General features: G+C 41.7%; 1 protein-coding gene across 4 annotated transcripts in view; it reads right to left on the bottom strand.

The window, feature by feature from the left end:
- The window catches only part of LOC138049108 (regulator of G-protein signaling 22-like), a 39,435-nt gene that overhangs the window by 9,805 nt on the left and 9,630 nt on the right, over positions 1–20,000 (bottom strand). For 3 of the 4 annotated variants that reach the window (XM_068895231.1, XM_068895232.1, XM_068895234.1), the window contains exons 6-23: positions 19,726–19,937; positions 19,257–19,405; positions 18,718–18,763; positions 18,290–18,429; positions 16,234–16,437; positions 14,199–14,273; positions 12,762–12,836; positions 11,820–11,965; positions 11,106–11,209; positions 9,943–10,013; positions 9,682–9,780; positions 9,281–9,416; positions 7,929–8,110; positions 5,442–5,591; positions 4,565–4,591; positions 3,028–3,154; positions 1,671–1,799; positions 962–1,150 (exon numbers count right to left, since the gene is read on the bottom strand). In XM_068895231.1, the coding sequence (XP_068751332.1) occupies positions 962–1,150; positions 1,671–1,799; positions 3,028–3,154; positions 4,565–4,591; positions 5,442–5,591; positions 7,929–8,110; positions 9,281–9,416; positions 9,682–9,780; positions 9,943–10,013; positions 11,106–11,209; positions 11,820–11,965; positions 12,762–12,836; positions 14,199–14,273; positions 16,234–16,437; positions 18,290–18,429; positions 18,718–18,763; positions 19,257–19,405; positions 19,726–19,937 (2,261 nt within the window). The remainder of the gene's footprint in view (positions 1–961; positions 1,151–1,670; positions 1,800–3,027; positions 3,155–4,564; positions 4,592–5,441; positions 5,592–7,928; positions 8,111–9,280; positions 9,417–9,681; positions 9,781–9,942; positions 10,014–11,105; positions 11,210–11,819; positions 11,966–12,761; positions 12,837–14,198; positions 14,274–16,233; positions 16,438–18,289; positions 18,430–18,717; positions 18,764–19,256; positions 19,406–19,725; positions 19,938–20,000) is intronic. The other variant, XM_068895233.1, reaches the window with a different exon arrangement.

Consider the following 20,000-nt stretch of genomic DNA (forward strand, 5'->3'; position numbering starts at 1 on the left):
TGTAGGAAGACGTCAAAACTGTATTCATAATGTATTTAATGGTGTTAATTTCGCGAAAAAAGACTTTGATGGCATCCTTTCGAAAGGGTAGATCGACAACAACGTCGTCCACACACAGATTAGTGCACCATTTCCGGTGAAAGGGCAAAGGATTGACAGGATATCATAGTTTTGACTGCTGCGCGCACTGCGGGCGCGGGTTCCGTATGCACGGTTCGTTTCATTTATAACCCCCTCTTGAAATATATAGACATTTATTTTATCGCGGAATCTTTTCAAGGGAACACACGAGCCCAACAAAGTGACCTGCTCCCAACTAAGTGGCTTCAAAGCTCAGTTTGTAGAGCATTGCAACAGCATCGCAGAGGTCCTGGGTTCGAATCCCGTTGGGGCCACCTGGACTTTATAGGTGTCTGTAAGAGACAACTAAGAGCGTGAATCACTTTTCCATTTCGTTTATGACCTGCACTTAAAATATAGAGTTCGTAAGACTCGAAGGTGTCGTCTGGTCTTCCTAGGAATGCTGGTTATTTCTTAGAAAGATAAGTTCAATGGGATCAGGACCTCGAGGGACGGGATTGCGACCCGCAACCTTCGCACGCGACAGAGCATAAGTAAGGACGAGGGCTACGCGACAAAAAATCCAGTTTTTCTACGACTTTGTATTTAATGTTCAGGAACTAAAGTTACGCTATAGAAATGTCAAGGAAGAGAATCAATTCATCGCCATGGGCTCTAGTCCTTATGCAACAGAACTTAATATCTGGTCATTTCGTATTTTCTGTCGTTCTTTCGCAGAATGCTCAAGTGATATCCTAAAAGGCAGAACAGACGTATTCCTAGAGCATTCGTTTTGCTTAGTAACTGAAATCATCTTCGTCGACGCCGTTCTTACTTAAAATGATTTTTTTTTTCAAAATTCGAGCGGGCGTGTTGAGATTACGGGCCAAGTTTTGCCTACCTTAAATTTTTGAACCTCCAAATAGAAGACAAGATCCTTTTCCAGGCGAGGAAAGCCATCGGGTTCACCATGAGATTGCAAATAGCGTCGGAAATATTCCATTTTTAATGAAAGTCGCCCGTGTATTGACTGTAAAACCTTCTTGAAGTTGTCTTTATCATCTTTGGTCGGTGCAGAGCGACCAGTACTCTGGAATGAGTTAAGAACAACTGTTTGGTCCTTCTATTCAACTTAGTTCATTTTATCTGAATTTGACAACACCGGTGGGGAGGAAAACACAACAAGGCAAGGCCCTTACAGGGGTGGGGTGTGACAACACCAGGAACTCCTTGCCCAAGACTTTGTGAATTTTATCAATGTGGGCTCTTCAGCGGCCCCCAGAGTTTATGACCGAGGGTTGTACTTATAGCCCTCATCCTAGAGGACTTGTAAGGCTAACTATAATGATCTGCAGATGTAATAAGAATATTTTAGAAAGACTCCTTCTTCAGCTACGAGTTCTTCAGGCCGGGGTTCGGACCACCCACCTCCCGCACGGCAGGCCGTACCGACTGAGCCAACAGCTCTGAGGTGAAATCAGGACATTCTTCCAAGACTAAAATCTTTTCAGGTTAAACTTAATTTCTTTGTGATCGATACAATAAAAACGGAAGGCATTTACAATGGCAAAATCGATCCTCTTTGGCAAACTCGCAAGAGATTAACGCACCTTTGCTTTTCTCGTCCTTCTTCTGTAAAACTGCAAGAAACTCTGTGAGCTGTCGAAAGTGTCTGCCTTGTTGAAACTGGCCGGTGTATTGGGCGTGCCTTCATGGGGACCATTGGCATCTTGAGCGTGCTAAAAAAAACATCAAAAATGAGCTAAGAACAAGAACACTGTTACATTATAATGATCTTGTTCACATTCTTATTGGATTTTTTAATGGGAAAAAAAGAAATGCGACAACGATCAACTTTCCAAAGAGGTCATTCTGTGTATGCTGTGATGATTGGCGGATCTTGATATACTTTTCCAGTCTCCGTTTTTTAAACTGCCTCTGTCTTAAGATGAAATGTGATGTTCAAGGTTTGCATGTTCAATGCAGATGGGAGCAGTTAACTTCAACTGCAACGTCATGGTTCGTTCATGCTCAGATCTTGGATACCTGATGCATACTTATATTGCTTTAGAGTAGCACAAAAATCTGGCACGGCACTCCGAAATCTCGGTACCGTACCTTTTTTTTCCGAGTACGGAACAGTGGTAAAATTTAAGAATCCGATCCCACCAACGCGTCGGCCAACACGTCGGCCAACGCGTCGGTCGACACACCACCGACACCAACGCGTTGGCCGACAGTCGACCGACAGTCGGCCGACAGTCGACCGTCAGTCGGCTGACAGTCGACCGACAGTCGGCCGACGTGTTGGCCGACGTGTTGGCCGACGCGTTGGTGGGATCGGATTCTTAAATTTTACCGGAACAATAATTTTTTCGTGTTTAAACAATCACTAAAGGCATATTAAGCACCCGTGCCAGAAATTATCGTGGTGCCGAGCATGTCTCTGGAGGTGTGCCGGCACTCCGAATATTGGTACCGTGCCACGATTTTGCAGTGCCGTGTCAATTTTTGTGCTTGTGTAAAAGGGGATTTAAACACTTCAATAGTTACGATTGTAATTGTGATACAGAATACAAATAAATATTTTGAAATGGTACAGTCTCGACGAAACGGCCGTCGTCTTGGTTAAGTTAAATTTTTGTCTCCTTTTTTAAACTAGCTTTTTCAACTGAATCTACACATGGCCCCAAAACTGTCCGATTAAGGTTACTTCCCACAACACTTTTACACTATTTTGATACTATATTTTAGCGTACAACCCTTCTGCTGATCAAAAGAACCGGAACTCCTAAATTCCAGGTTTGCGACGTACATTTTGTGGTAAATGTATTGTTTTCTCCAAACGAGATTTCACGCGTTCTTGAATTTACCTTGTGATTTCGTAGTTCACCGAGAAGAAAAGAGAAAAGACTAAGGCAGACAGAGCATGCAACCTGCCAAAGATCATGAATGTCAGTTACGTACCTTGAAGAAACTTTTAAAGCAGGTTTGCACGTCAGAAAGTACAAATTGCTGAGCCTCAGCGAAAACTGGGGAATTGGGTCGCTCATTCTCCACTTGATCAATAAGAGATTGTGGTAGACCAATGGAGCTATAACGAAGGCAATCAGGTTACTTTGAATATTTAGCAAAGAGATTTTAACATCTTAACTAAATCATGAATTATTTAAGTGCCTCTGAACTTAGTATGCAGTTGAAAGGCCACCATATTGGACGCGCAGCCAGGACAGAATTGGGACTAGTGGGGGAGGGGATAGGTAAGGCACCTGCCCACTCTAATTTTTCGCCCCCCCCCCCCCCCCTCCCCATTGTCCTCTTCCCTGAAAGTTTTTTTTTAGGTCGGCCCAGCGCTCTCTCCCTTTTTTCGTCCAAGATGGCGCCATGGAGTAAATCAAAGGATAATTCATCGCTTTTACCGATATAGCCTGCTCTAGAGGCCACCCTGACTCAGTATTTTTTCCCAGAGAGGTCAAATTTCGGCACAGTAAAACATGCATTTTACGTTAACTGGTTGCGAAATGTATAAAGTTGACAAACTGAATTGGCAGTTTGTTCCACGACCGAGCTGTTAGGAGTCATGGGCCTACCCCTGAGATGACGTCACAAGCTGTTTTACAATCTCTAGATCTCTACTTTCTCAAATCCCATAATACACCTTTCGTACCCCCCAAACATTTGCATAGGCATCATTTCTCTGGGAACATCTGCATGTCCCGAAACTGGGAACAATGATTATGCAAAATGTTGGGGGATAAACAAGGTCTATTATGGGATTTAAGAAAATAGTGAATTCCAGGTTTTCGAAAGAGCTCTTGCAATGCAAAGCAGTTTGTGACGTCAACACAGGAATAGGCTCATGCCTTACTCTAGTTCAGGCGCTGGACAAACGACTTCCGGTTTTTATTTGATAAATGTTACCGCGCACAAAAATTGGGATTTCGAAGTAAAATCGGCGACACCTTTCAATCGGTGAACAGGTTTATCTTAGCAAAATAAAATATTTCGGGTAAAGGGAACTTTAAGTGACTGGCTGGAGCCATATCACTGAATCGAAGACTGTCTTTATGGAAGGTGACCACGAGAAAGAATAACTGTCTGTCTGAATGGCAGACAGAAAGACGTATTGTTATAACGCTGAGTTTTTTCCTCCAGCAGCGCGCGCTCTCATTGGTTACTTCGGGGTCACATGACATCTAAAAATAAAAACTGTTTCCTGCCAAAAGGCTCTGAGCGGGCAACAGTGCAAAAGCTATGACGTCAGAGGGTAACAGTGCACTGTTACCCGCGAATGTTGACCGACGACCGCCGTTCCTGTTGCCGTTGCAAGTTTTTCTCGAATCTCAATGTTTCCCCCGGCTGCGCCTTGCGGAAACATTGAGATTCTCGGGAAACAAAATGAACTGTTTCCCTCGGGACCAGTCATTAAGTGTTCATTGTTTTGCTGACTACTGACAGAATTAGAGGCTCTCCTTGATGAGATCCGGGTAACACTAATAATTACCTTCTTGATATGGCGTCAAAATACGTCCTAAAAAACAAAAGTGACCAGCTAAGACAAGTGACATTTACCACTATACAGAATTTTCCCTCAGAACAAAGCAGTGGCTGCAGTGGTGAGAGTACTCGCCTCCCACCAATGTGGCCTGGGTTCGATTCCCATACTCGTCGTCATATGTGGGTTGAGTCTGTTGGTTCTCTACTCTGCTCCGAGAGGTTTTTCTCCGCGTACACCGGTTTCCCCCTCTCCTCAAAAAGCAACATCTGATTTGAATTGCGTTAATTTGTTGATTTCAGTCTACAGTGTCCGTAATTAGGGCTCCAGCGCTAGAGGACTAAAAAGTTCCTTTCCTTTCCTCTATCCGATCCATTTAACTGTCACATAGTGTCCTTTAAGTCCAAACGCCGACTACTTATTAACAATTTAGGTTAACGTTAGGACTAGGGGTTATCATAACCGTTAAATTTAATTTGAGTGAGGAGAGGTTAAGAAGTTAGAAGGACACTTCATTGACAAATGAAACTAGAGGTGGTAGATAAAGCAATCTGCCCGTTAGCTGAGAAAGATTATAAACAAGTTGCCTGGCAACGGTCAAAAGAGCAACTGAACTATTAGAGTCCCAGGTAGGGGGAAACCTTTTGCCCGTTGCCAAGCAACCGATTTATCAACTTCACAGACATTTTTTGTAAAAGAATTTCTGGGCACAAGTGATCAGGATGTTTGGGGAAAATGTTAAGGGGAACTTTTTAGAGAAGGGAGGGGAAGGGGGTGGAAGAGATGGATATATCATACGCAGTCATAGCGTTCCAAATAATTTCCAACTGATTGTAACACGAAGGAACATTTGTTGTGCGGTGAAAAAGCACATTCATCCACTTACTTGAAAATATGTGTTGCTTGTTGAGCCTTTTGCACCTTCTTAGCTGGTAAAATAGCGTTGTATTGTTCAATTTCTAGGTACATAAGAAGCTGGTTCAGTGCTTGTCTTCCTTCCATGTTTTGCACGTACTGCTTAAAAGCCGAAACAGTCCTGCAAGATAAACATCAATTTCAGTTCTCGTTTCCAGTTCCAGCCGTCCATACCCAAGACGGCAGAGGTTTCACGGGCACAGAATCCGTCTCGTTTCTGTGTCGGTGTTTGGCTGCCAACGAACGGCTTCCTAACGATCACGACGAAGTCGGTCTCGCGTTCGCGACAATGAACTCGGATGCATAGCTTGGTGTGTGGTCCACACTTAAGGTGGTTGTACAGGCCACTTTCAAAAATACCACAAAACTCTTTGTTTGCCCTCCAAAATATTGCATACGAATTGTTTCTAGTTTCTCTTAGGACTCACAATGGTCCCAAGAGAAAATAAAAACAATGCTTATGAAACATTTCGGGGGACAAACAAAGAGTACTATGGTATTTTTGAAAGTGGGCTGTACAGACCCTGCAATTAGATTCACGTTACTTGCTGTAGGCGTCACAAAGTGACCCTCTAACCATGGCCTTAACCAGAACCCTAACCAAGGAGCATTACATGAATTTCTTAGGCTTGTCGGTACACGTTCTTGTGACACACTGTGACGTTCATGCAAAATACCATGAATCTGATTATCTATCGGTAGTGTAAGAGCACCAAGCCTCATATATTCTGCATAATATAAATTCGGTCCATAGGACAATAATTTGTTTACTAAAGCCTAAAATAGGGGGTGCAGGGATGGCGCAGTGGTGAGAGCACTCGCCTCTCACCAATGTGGCCCAGGTTCGATTCCTCGACCCGGCGTCATATATTTGGGTTGAGTTTGTTGGTTCTCTACTCTGCACCGAGAGGTTTTCTCCGGGCAATCCGGTTTCCCCTCTCCTCAAAAACTAACATTTGACTTGTTGTGTTAATTATTAATTTCACTTTACAGTGTCCCCAATTAGTGCTCCAGCGCTAAATCTACTAGACACTTAAATAAAGTTCCTTTCCTTTTTCCTTTCCTTTCCTAGTGAGAATTATGCGATTCTGGATGACAATTAGGTTTGCTTTACCCTTACGAAGCAAGCAAATACACAAGCAACATACACAAAATTAACGAACGGAATGATATATGAAATGAATCATGTATTGAACTGCGGATATAAAATCAAGTGAAGCTAAACTGCGTAGAGAAGCCTGAGAATTTCAGATCCGCAACAAGGTTTGAACCTCGCGATTACGGTGCGACGCTCTAACCAAGTGAGCTATGAAGCCACTAATGTTGGGAGCTGGTCATTTGTGGGTTCCCATTTTCCCGTGAGGTATGAATCAATGTACGAAATGATTACATGAAATGAATCATATATTGAACTGAGATATGAAATCAAGTGAAGCCATGATCCTCGTAGTTATGAACGCAATTTTAGCGATTGTGTGGAGAAGCCTGAAAAATGCAGAACTTCAACGGGGCTTGAATCCGTGACCTCGCGATGCCGGTGCGACGCTTTAACAAAGTGAGCTATGAAGCCACTGTTTTGTTGTGAGCTGGTCATTCCTTCATCACGGGAACCTTAGAACACACAAATGACCAGCTCCCAACATCAGTGGCTTCATAGCTCAGTTGGATAGAGTGTTGCACCGCCATCGCGAGGTCACGGATGCAAATCCCCCTGGAGTCCTGAATTTTTCAGGCTTCTCTACGCAATTGCTAAAATTGCACTCATAACTGCGAGGATCATAGCTTCACTTAAATACACAAAATTAGTAGCGTATTGATCATTGGTAGCTCTCGATGGAACAAGACACTAACTAACAACAACAAGTCAATCCGTCTCACTATATTTCTTCTGTTTATGATCGCATCGCTAGCAAAAACCATCACGTCCTCTATTTTTTTTTCCTTTGTAGTTAATCACCAGATGCCAATCTCGACCCCAGAGCTCTTCTCTTGACTCTTCTCTTGAGAGAAGAGATCTGGGTAACCCTGAAACAAAGTGTTAGTTTCGTGAAGAACAATCAAAAGCGTCTCTAATCGGTGCATTCTTGTTAGCACGAGCCACGTGGCCAATGTTTGGCTATAAAAACCCTGCTGCGCATGTTCTCCTACACTGAGTTTCCCGAAAAAGCTTACATAACAATGGCCACAACCAGGTTTTCTGAGCCCGCGAGACTGAGCACCCCCAGCAAACAATTATTTTAACGAAAACCGCTGGTCAGCAACCTGGTTCTGGTCATTGCTGTCTAAGGTCTTCCGAGTTTCCCAGAGCCTTGGCGTCGATCCGAAGCCCTGGTGACGAGAATGCACCAGATGCCATCTATATCGTATCGCTCGTAAGAAAAAGATGATTTTTTAAGACTTTCTACCAATGTTGGTAATTTTGTAGTATCAAAAATTCCAATATAACACACTTCCCTACCCTTTGTTCTCTAAGACGTCCACAAAATCCGGAATGGCAGGTTTTACAGGTTCGGCCTGTTTCTTCTTCTCAGAATCTGAGCCCTCTTCGTCAGACTCGACAGCTTTCTTTTTCTTGTTGTCAAAGGAGACATTCTTGGTTGACTTGCCTTTCTTTTTCGTTTTCGTTTTTGTCTTGTTGGCCTGTGAAGGTAGTAGTAGTAATAGTAGAAGTAGTAGTAGTAGTAGTAGTAGTAGTAGTAGTAGTAGTAGTAGTAGTAGTAGCAGTGGCAGTAGCAGTAGCAGTAGCAGTAGCAGTAGCAGTAGCAGTAGCAGTAGCAGTAGCAGTAGCAGTAGTAGTAGTAGCAGCAGCAGCAGCAGCAGCAGCAGCAGCAGTAGTAGTAGTAGTAGTAGTAGTAGTAGTAGTAGTAGTAGTAGTAGTAGTAGTAGTAGTAGTAGTAGTAGTAGTAGTAGTAGTAGTAGTAGTAGTAGTAGTAGTAGTAGTACAAACGACAATGATGCCCACACTATTAATGCCAGTGATGGTGTGATGATGAAAAAAGACGACAAAAAGGGGGAATTTGGGTGGTACGATTTTTGTCAACAAATGTGTATGCAACTAGCAGTAAATTGACGGACTTTTTAAAAACATTTCAATCTACAAAACTGTGATAAAATCTTACTAACCGAATGAAAAGGCTTGGTTACTAAGAATGGCATCGACCGTCAAAAATGGCATCGCTTGTTTACGAAAGGGAAATTAGCTGCTCCGAGAGGTTTTTTTCCGGGTTCTCCGGTTTTCCAGTCTCCTCAAAAACCAACCTACGATTTGATACAGGGGATTTGATTTGGTTTCTGCAGTGTTCCCAATTTGTGCCTCAGCGGTAAATTCGCTAGTTACTTCGCACTCTATATATGGAGATCACCTTCACACGTACCTATGACGATACGCCTATTACCACTTCTTTGAGTAACGGTCATTGAAAGCAACAGCTTCAATTTAAATTGCAATAAGAGACCAATTCGGCTAAGTTACTGTCGTACCCAATTCAAATCCTTTCGGAGTAAACCGTTTTGTTCCAAGTATTACCATATCATTTAAATGTGAATGCTACATTATTTATCATGCCAATGCAATACACAAAGCATCTTAACCCCTAGAGATTTGAATTGGGTACAACATTGAGTTAGCCGACTTGGTCTATTATAAGAATATGCTCCTAAATGCTTTCTATCGCCAGAAAACCAAACTCAGTTGTTCGAGCGCTGTAGTTCAGCAGCGCTTCATATACGCCGCTAACGAGAACTAACAAACAATTTTGTGCATTTTGACGGACCAAAGGCCTTCTTACATCTTGAAAAATACAAACGTACCTTAGTTGGTTGCGGAATTATTGGTCTTGTTGGTGAATCTGTTCCTGGTGAAGCGCGACTGGCGTCAATTTCCTCAGCCATAGCTAATGACGTGTACAATCTGCGTTGTCTCTGAGACGGGGTTGAACCAGGATGCCTTCAATTTTATGATAAAAATAAATATAATTTCAGGTGTTGTTTTCGTTTTCCTTTCAGTGATGAATTTCTATTGTGGCTTTTTTTTATATGAAGCTAAGTTGGCCCAATGCCGTGTGAGATTGCCCGAATAAGATTCCACACGCATTCACTCGCATTTGACGCTGGTTTCATTAACTGCTTCAAAATCTGATTGGATCATGCAATCAACTTGATCGCTTTGAGTCAACCGGCCCGAGTACAAGCTACCTTTAACCTCTTGTTACCTTTTTACCCAGCGTCCTGAGCTGGAAGCGAAGTAGCGACTTTCCTCTTCCCTCACACTAGCAACAATGGACGCGCGGTCTGAACTGTCCTTCTGCGACCTGGAAACGAAGAGCGAAGAATGTGTTCTTACAGTTTCACCCAAATGTACACGTACATTTTTGTAACGAGTCCTTTTTTAGGCTCATCAATGTCACGTGTTTAAATTAAGTTTTTCAGTTTTTCAGTTTTCATTGGCGAGCATTGAACTGTACTCAACATACCTGACAAACGTATCTTGTTCACTTTGCTTAAAAGCTTCCCACGAAGGCTCAAGCCTTTTGGTAGCATGGTCCTGTTAAATATTCAAACGATATCAGGAGGTCAGCGGAGACAAAAACAAAGCAGTATTGACAATAATAGTGTTTAATGAAGAAAGTTAACCATCATAAGTTCGTAAGTCTTCTGCGATTCTTCAATCTCGTTCACGTTGGCACATATAACATGGGCGAAGGATCCTTAGTTAATGGATTGTTACGAACGATATTCAAGACAAGATGAAGTATGCAACCACGAAAATAATGTTTATAACCAAATTGCTTTGAACGTTTTTTCAAAGAAGAGGTTTTTGCTCGAAATAAATGAAGTTTACAACTGGTTATTCTGGTTTTTAAATTTTGCAGGCACCATCTTAAATAATTGCGACGCGCTACGGGCAACATTGTGGCGACCGGGAAATCTGACACTGCACGGAAGCGATTCTTAAAGTTAGTGCTTGCGTCAAATCACAGTTGATGTTGAGCGGGGTGGAACCCCGTACTTAGATCTCTCTCTTGAAGACGCCTTTCCCATCGCCTTTCTGGGGCCCGTTTCTCGAAAGACCCGAGCACTTTGAAGGCCCGAAAAGTCATTTGCGAGACTGCCATCCGCGTGCTTTAAAAAGAAGATCTTTTGAGATGCTTTCAAAATAATATATAGGAAGCACGATAACTGTGAAGTTTGACGACTTAAAACCTCTCCTTTCTTGAGATACAGAGGGAATTGTGAAAACCGATAAAGGCCCAAAAAGTTTCGGGACCTTCGAGAAACGGACCCCTGGTCGCGAAAATCATGACAAGGGACAAGAATTTACGACAAATCAGTCACAAGGGTAAATAGGAAACGAACCAGTGACGAAATTACTATTCTTGATCCATCGAAGTCTTCTACCCAATTTTGAGTTCGTAAATGGCATGGTTTTCGTGAGGTCTACATGTCTTTCCTTGACGAACTTATTTATAATTAGCACAATAAGAAAGCGCTCATTTACTGGTGAATTGAGTTCGATTTGCGGAATAAGACCTAAGAGTAGAAAACAATCTGATATGTTTTTCCTTTTAACACATATTACAATCAGGAGACAAGACAGAATCAGTGACATAATTGGAAGTTAGTTAGGAATACTTACTTGAGCTGGTTTGAAAAACGCCAGCGGTAAGTCGTTGGTCGAGTGGAGAATGCGTTCTAGTCTCAGTCTTTCAGATTGAGGTAGTCCAATGCTCATTTCACAGTCTACACGAATATAAAAAAGATACCATTTAGGCAAACTATAAAGAATAAAGCTATAAAAAGACGAAGAAAACTAGCGAATTAGAACACAATTTCAAGCACGTAAGGCGAACTCTCAGCGCGTGGTGACAAATTAAACTCACACGGAAGCCTTAATCTACGTACACGACGGCAACCTTGACAAGAAAGCCGCTGGATAATAGCATTGAATGAGCAAGACAGTAAGGGCCAATTATTTAAACAAAGTCTAAATTAGGCCGCGGCTTAAGACAATTAGTGGACCTCCAAATCTATTTATAAGCGGTATATTTTAAGTAGATAAATTGCTGTCTAGTCTGGAATGCAAACCTTCTTGTTACCATCAGCAGCAGATAATATTTGGATATGATTGTTGGCAATATTGAAAATGGCTTAGGACACGGTTTTGTTGAACATTGTCTAAACTATGTTTTAATAATCGACCCTAAGTCTCAAGCAACACATCTTGGCCTGCTCCCAGCAATCATCAGTGCAGTTTCAATGTCTTTAAGTTAGAAGGGGTCGCCGACTGACCGGAATCACAGAATGAAAAAACTCCAGTCAAAAAAGAGTTCCTAAAAGAATTAATCCTTACCATTTGCAATATACTTGTTAAAAATCGCCCAGGCATTGACTAGTCGGAGATATCGGTCACCTGATCTCTTTTCAGCCGCGGTAAAATCAGTCACATCCAACCAGAAGAGAAGTGAAAACAGCAGAGTTTTATCGTCTGTGCAATTGCTGAAATTTAAAATATACCAAAATCACGACAGTCTTGATGTTTTAGGTAAAAAATAGGGACTAAGGAAAATTGGAGCCCTTGGCCATAACTAAAATTGCAATTGTCATACTAGATATAGGTCAGGGCACAGTTGTTTGTAAATAAGACTCGGGTCGCATAAATCACCATTCCTTAAGTCCATGCACACCCAATTTTGACATCCAACACGAAGTGTTCCTTTAAGTCTACGCAGAAGGACATGACCTCGAAGCGTGTAACTTGCAACTCTTTTCCTTGCAACAAAGCTGGGGATTTCAAGACACCAATTTTACGCTCAAATATGGACAAAAATACGATCCAAGCTGGACACGCGGGAAAATGTACGAGCTACGTTACATCCAAATATGGAAATTTTAAAATTAAAAAAAAATCCAGCTCTGAACCAGAGTGAAACGCTTCAAGGTCACGAGCTTTCCCAAGAGCTTCCCCAAGAGTTCTTATAGCCTAACGCCGTTGAGCTATAAGAACTCTTGGGGACTGAGTTAGGACAAGTTATTTTCTTTCAAATTGTAGAGTTGAATTCGTAGACAACTGAAGGCAATTCTGTCGTAAAAGAAAGATTTAAACCCTTTAGCCGGCCAGTGTAATCGAATACTGCCTCGGCTTAACATTTCTGTCTCACGGCCGCTTTAAGCTATCACCAATACCCTCTGCGATGCTACTTTGTAATTTTTCTTCCCAAAATCGGCCACAAACTCCGCTTTTTTGGAAAAAAATGATAGAAAACTTTCCCTCGTATTTTTACATAATTCTTACTTTTCCAGGTAGCGTTTAAAAGGGCAACCAGCCTCCTTTTCGCCACGGAGAGCTGAAGTAAAGTGCTCTTCAGTCCTAAAAATACCAAACGTTGAAAATGAGGATTTTAATTATAGTAAAATAAAAAAAACAGAGCCAACGTTTTTGGTAATGAGAAAACTGATCTTGCCAATCCTTTATCGAGTAAGCTTGTTTGTCAGTGAAAACCCGCCATGTTGTTGGCGCTTATGCGAGCATTAATAAGGCAAGACATTTTCCCAATGTAGGAGCGCATTACAAGTCTATGGAATCACTTCCAAAACCCTTGGCCTTGATCTTGGTATTCCCCGACAAATGTACGAGCACCCTCTTTTATTTGCCTCCTTCCACCCCAATCAAGCTACCACATTTATCTTTAATTCAATAATTGACCTGTACTCGTTGTAACGATTTATACACCTTATTCCAAAATTAGGGGCACCCAACGAGAATATAGTTCAAAACCACACCATTGCTAAACGTATTTTAGTATTTAAACGGTAGAATGAGGCATATTTTTATTCCCCAAAAATTTTTCATCTGTTCGGATTCCCTAGCTGAAAGTTTAGTGATCCGAAAATTATAGGGATCAAAACTTACCTTTTCGAAAATGTCAGCCAGAAAAAAGGCTTCCGAAAATTCTAGGTGACCTATTTAGGGTAAAAAACCCGTTTAAAATGGGCATTTATACCATGTTTTAGATGTTCAAAAATCCTAGGACAGGCAGGCAAGCAAGGAATTTTACAACAAATGTTCCGAAAATTCTAGATCTCAAATCGTCTTCCTTAAGTCCATGCACACCCAATTTTGACATCCAACACGAAGTGTTCCTTTAAGTCTACGCAAAAGGACATGACCTCGAAGCGTGTAACTTGCAACTCTTTTCCTTGCAACAAAAACTTAAAGCTGGGGATTTCAGCACACCAATTTTATGCCCAAATATGGACAAAAATACGATCCAAGCGGGACACGCGGGAAAATGCACGAGCTACGTTACATCCAAATAAGGAAATTTTAAAATTAAAAAAACTCCAGCTCTGAACCAGAGTGAAACGCTTCAAGGTCACGAGCCGTAGTCCCAAGAGCTTCCCCAAGAGTTCTTATAGCTCAACGCCGTTGAGCTATAAGAGCTCTTGGGGACTGAGTTAGGACAAGTTGTTTTCTTTCAAATTGTAGAGTTGAATTCGTAGACAACTGAAGGCAATTCTGTCGTAAAAGAAAGATTTAAACCCTTTAGCCGGCCAGTGTAATCGAATACTGCCTCGGCTTAACATTTCTGTCTCACGGCCGCTTTAAGCTATCACCAATACCCTCTGCGATGCTACTTTGTAAATTTTATATCCAAAATCGGCCACAAACTCCGCTTTTTTGGAAAAAAATGATAGAAAACTTTCCCTCGTATTTTTACATAATTCTTACTTTTCCAGGTAGCGTTTAAAAGGGCAACCAGCCTCCTTTTCGCCACGGAGAGCTGAAGTAAAGTGCTCTTCAGTCCTAAAAATACCAAACGTTGAAAATGAGGATTTTAATTATAGTAAAATAAAAAAAACAGAGCCAACGTTTTTGGTAATGAGAAAACTGATCTTGCCAATCCTTTATCGAGTAAGCTTGTTTGTCAGTGAAAACCCGCCATGTTGTTGGCGCTTATGCGAGCATTAATAAGGCAAGACATTTTCCCAATGTAGGAGCGCATTACAAGTCTATGGAATCACTTCCAAAACCCTTGGCCTTGATCTTGGTATTCCCCGACAAATGTACGAGCACCCTCTTTTATTTGCCTCCTTCCACCCCAATCAAGCTACCACATTTATCTTTAATTCAATAATTGACCTGTACTCGTTGTAACGATTTATACACCTTATTCCAAAATTAGGGGCACCCAACGAGAATATAGTTCAAAACCACACCATTGCTAAACGTATTTTAGTATTTAAACGGTAGAATGAGGCATATTTTTATTCCCCAAAAATTTTTCATCTGTTCGGATTCCCTAGCTGAAAGTTTAGTGATCCGAAAATTATAGGGATCAAAACTTACCTTTTCGAAAATGTCAGCCAGAAAAAAGGCTTCCGAAAATTCTAGGTGACCTATTTAGGGTAAAAAACCCGTTTAAAATGGGCATTTATACCATGTTTTAGATGTTCAAAAATCCTAGGACAGGCAGGCAAGCAAGGAATTTTACAACAAATGTTCCGAAAATTCTAGATCTCAAATCGTCTTCCGAACAGATATTTTCCGAAAATTGCCGTTGGGTGCCCATGCAAAATGGCCGCCACTTTAGTATTCTTTAGTTTCCATGCAAATTGGCCCTGTTGGCCTCGTTCAAGGTTAAATATTCTTTCGAATTTTACGTTTGAAAGTGAGGGCATAAGGGCCAATTTGCATGGAAACAAAAGAATACTCAAATGGCGGTCATTTTGGAATAAGGTGTATTTTCCTTTTCATTATCTAGACGTTACTGCTCTTAGCTTGCTCCCGTTATATTGAAATTCTTTGATTGCACTCACGTGATAATACGGCCATGTCGGTGCCAAAACAATAGAAAAATGTAGCTCAAGATTTGCATAATAATAGAATCAAATTCCCAAAAGACTTTTTCTCTATCGTTCTTTCCACCAATATGGCGGCCGTGACGTCAGATGTATCAAAGAATAATGTATAAACAGTCTAATTCGCTCCAAGTAAAGAGGCCGTGTCACGGCAGTGCAGGTCATTTTGTGTAGTTTTACCAACTAATTACTTCTAAAATTTGGTTTTATCAACGGAGTTGATGATGTAAATTGGCCACCGTACAGAGATTCTAAAAGCATAAAACCAATTTTAGTACACAACTTCCCCACCGACGCAGCACGATAGTTTCTTTAGAAACTACCCCTTTCATCAATTACTTCTAACCTACACAACTTAAAACCTCGTGGCAAAAAATGTCCGACTGTCGAGCATAAAGAATTTTAAGTTACAAACAACACAGAACACAATTGCAATCCATTTTAATCCTCTTCAGTTTTCCCTATCCCTACCTCCTTTTGTATTTCTTGTTTTAATCAAACCTTTCTTCAGTGTTTTAGGTAGTTATTTTTACGCTTCGCTTGATTTGGTTACCAGTTCGCAGTCGCTGAATTTGGCTGATTTTAGTGACACGGCCCTTTTATGGAGGGTCCAAAGTTCGATCTGCTGCAGACGCTCCCCTTACTGTGAACCCAGTCGATACCAGGTAAGCCGGTTTCGAATTTCCAAAAATCCATCCGCGCGCATTGAGTATAAAAACAAACATATATTAGAAAATGACATCAGATATAAGATAACTGACATAGGACATACGTGCAATACCCGTGTCAGGTGTAAGGCTAAAGGCCTTCACGTTAGAAACACAAAATGCAGCTATTTTCCATGGCAAAGCAAGAAAATTATTCTATTGTTTTGATGCTGATCTTTTACACACACAGATACTTACACTTCTGCAATTCGACCCATTCTCCGCAGTGCCGATTTATTTCTGTTCTCTTTCACCATGATTTCCCGATCCCACTGGCGCGATCGAACAACCTCTCGGCACCATTCCCCCAGCGGCGGTAAAGAATGGACAAACGAAAGAGTTGGGAAAAAACTGAGCCCAGAAGCAGGGCGGTTGAGATCAGAAAATCCCATCAATTGGTCTCTAAAATAATTTGAAAAGAAAAACAAGAGTATACGAGTTAACCCAATAGGTCGCGCATCGCACTTCCGTGCGCATGCGGGACATCGTGGAAATCGCTGGATTAACTTTCTAGGGCTTTACAAACAGAAGATTAACCTCATGACCAAGTGAAGTATACGATCGTCCGGGTGAGTGTAGCCCTGAGAAGGACCGTTTGGACATTGACCGACGTTACGACAACCTGAGAGGAAGTCATCTTCAGAGGTCAGTGATTTGTTAATCGTCAGACTAAGACAGATCGAAACGCAACAATCACTGTCTACAGTCTTAACAGCCAATGACATCAAGGCTTACTTAACTAGCAGTCGACCAATAGCATCACGACTTCGTTGACCATTTACATCAGCGACCAAAGGCTTACACCATACATACTGACGTTTAACAAATCACTTGATTCTGAAGGTGACTTCCGCTCAGGTTGTTAAAACGTCAGTCAATGTCACCCAAAACAGTCCTTCTCAGGACTACACTCACCGGGACGATCGTCCTGAACTTAGTTAGACGCCTGGGTTCAAACTATTTACGATATTGAAGATAAAAAAGAGAGGATGACGAAAGAAAATGGATCCCCCATGCATGGGCCTCTTCCAATGAGAGGCATCTGAATGGCCAGTTGTAATGACGTAAAGAAATTTAAAATATGCGCGGCATTAGGAACGAAAACTTATAATGGGGCACGAAGAACCGTTTTCGTAACTCACCCTCTCTTTAGATAAATCATGCGCTGCCTTTGTAATGATGCACTCGAGATCCGTTGCAGATAATTAGATTTTCTAGTCTTCTTGGAGTAGGATGAACCATGCGTAGGGCCCCGCTTGATAAAACTTGTTCACAATGAAAAGTCACATGCCATTGGCGTGAACACAAAGGATCAGTCTTATTAAAACCTCTTCATCATTAACGGTTGTTGTTAAGCGCCCGTTAGCGCCAGCAAGTTCGCCTTGACAACTTTCCCTTGACAAGGAAAAATTGCTGGTGTAAATAGGGTAAAATTGACAACTGTTCCTTGACAGGGAATAGCTAGCATGAAGGATGAAAGTTGTTTGCGTAAACGGACGACAAGGAAAATGTGGCAAGAAATGTTGAGATCAGGTTCCTAGTATCACGCTGATGCACATTGCTGTCAAAATGGCGGCTACAACGAAATCAAGTTGGAGTGATCGAGCTTCGACGAGCTTGGGACTAGAACATTTTTTATGTACTTGCTAAATAATAAGGGGCCCTTTGCAGGTTAGTGATCACATGGTACAAAAACCGCCATACTGGAACGCAAATTGCGCACTGGGACATCTTAAACAAAGCAAGATAATTTAAATTTTCTTTGTTTTAGATGTCCCAGTGGGCAATTTGCGTCCCAGTATGGCGGTTTTTGTGCCATGTGATCACTAAACTGCAAAGGGCCCATTGCGCGCACAGGCTAAACTTGTCAAGGAAATACACGACCAATTATTCCTTTTTAAGGAAAACCTGTCGATCATATACACGAGCAATGATAATTGTCAAGGAAACTTGTCAAGGAAAATTTGCTAGTGCAAACGGGGCTTTTTAAAACTGAACAGACTAGAATCAGTGTTTTCAATTAAGTAATGAACTGCAAAAATCAAATCATAACGTCGGTTTGGAAAAAAATTACTCGTGAATAATAATTTCCAAGATTACCACTTTTCTCTTCAAAGCGAATTTAAGTGCGAGGTCAGTCCTCATCATACAGACCACACATAAAGTAATCAAATTACAATTAAAAAATCCCGCTTGGAATCGCTTTCAAATCAAGGCTGAAATGATCTCGAAAGTAGTCTTCAACGTCACTCACCCGAAGTTACTGTTTCTTTCCATGTGAACAAGGAACCTTGGGATCCAGTAGGACCGTAATCTCCTTAGCATGTCATACTGGGTTCTCGCAAACAGATCCTGTGTCAGCCCCTGATGATATCGGGCCTTTTCGATCTGCTCCTAAAGTGAGCAAAGATAATGAATTACGGTTTACATCGAGTAAAACAATTAATAATCTAAACAAGCCCTATTTATGCCAACTTGGCCTAAATTGCATTAAAACACCTGCACAAAACAATCCTTACTCGTCTTAAGGAAATTTTGATGAAGTCCACGCCGAAAGTAACCAGAAGTCGTCGACAGCACCAGGGAATTTAAGTCGGCCAAACGAAAGCATAGCATAGGCCTTACAGTCAAACAAAGGACAAGATCAAGCAGATCGTCCTAGCGACTAGAACTATGATTTACCTTTGCGTCAGCTGTCAGGAAGTTCTTGTACTTATCTTGGATTTCTCTGTTAAGACATAATGGCGAAAGTCAACGTACATAAAGACGCACGAGTGTAAAAAAACGATCGCCATTTTGGTCTCAATGCAAAGTGAAGACCTGACTACAACGATGCAATTTATTTTTCTTGAGACTTAAATACTGCAGATATAATGTGTTCAGGAGAACGTGACACAAGCGTTGTTGTCGTCGTCGTCGCTATCTTCGTCGTCATGGTCATCACCGTCGTCGTCGTAGTCGTCACGGTTATCGTCGCCGTCGTCGTTGTCATGGTAATCGTCGTCGCTATGGTCATCGTCATCGTCTTCGTCACAGACATCATCTTAGTCGTCAGTTGTCTACCTCGTCGTGGCTATCTTCGTCGCTTTCTTCGTCGTCATGGTCACCACCGTCGTCGTCGTAGTCGTCACGGTTATCGTCGCCGTCATTGCCATCTTCGTCGTTATGCTCATTGTCATCATCAATAGTATTGAAGACGGTCCTTTACGCTGCTTACGTACCTGAACAACTTCGTCATTTGTTCGCGTAACGTCTCCTCCGGCTCAGACACCAAACTTTCTTTATATCGCTCAGCGTCCAACCAGAAATTGAACAAGTGCTTGCCTGAGGTTGCATCCAGAAAGGCCTTGAAAAGTTCCATGCCTTGAAGCTAAAAACGCACAAAGTATAGACTGGGTGATTACTTACTAAACCCACGATAAAATTTTAAAACATTGCTGGCAAAATGGCCTAAAAACAGGATTCAATTCTCGGGGAATAATTTTTGTTTAGGCTGTATCTTCCTAGGGGCAGAGGCACGAGCTAAGGAAAATACGCCAGAAACATTAACTTATTCTGAGAAACTGACAAAAAGCTACTGACTTCTCATATCTTTATTATGCTTTATGCTCGCGTCAGTTTTACCTCTTGAGCGAAAATATTTATCATAAACAACTCTGTCGCGATTTCTTGAGGAGGATGCTTTCTTACCGAGCCTAATACTTCTCTTTTGAGTTCCTCTAGAGTGATTTGATGCTTGTTTGTGATGTTTTTAACATCAGCCTCCGTCTGTGCTTCATCAAGTTGATCTTCGTCAAACTCCATCACTGAGCCAAGCTCATTATCCGGGACATCTGAGTCATCGCCTTCCGGTTCATTAATCACTTCCGGCTTTGCTTCCACATCCTCTGTCTCCGCTTCACCTGAAATTGCAACCGAGGAAAAAAAAAACAAATGTTGATGAATAAACATATCATAGACTACAG

This window comes from Montipora capricornis, chromosome 5, assembly GCF_036669925.1.
Source record: "Montipora capricornis isolate CH-2021 chromosome 5, ASM3666992v2, whole genome shotgun sequence".
NCBI lineage: Eukaryota > Metazoa > Cnidaria > Anthozoa > Scleractinia > Acroporidae > Montipora > Montipora capricornis.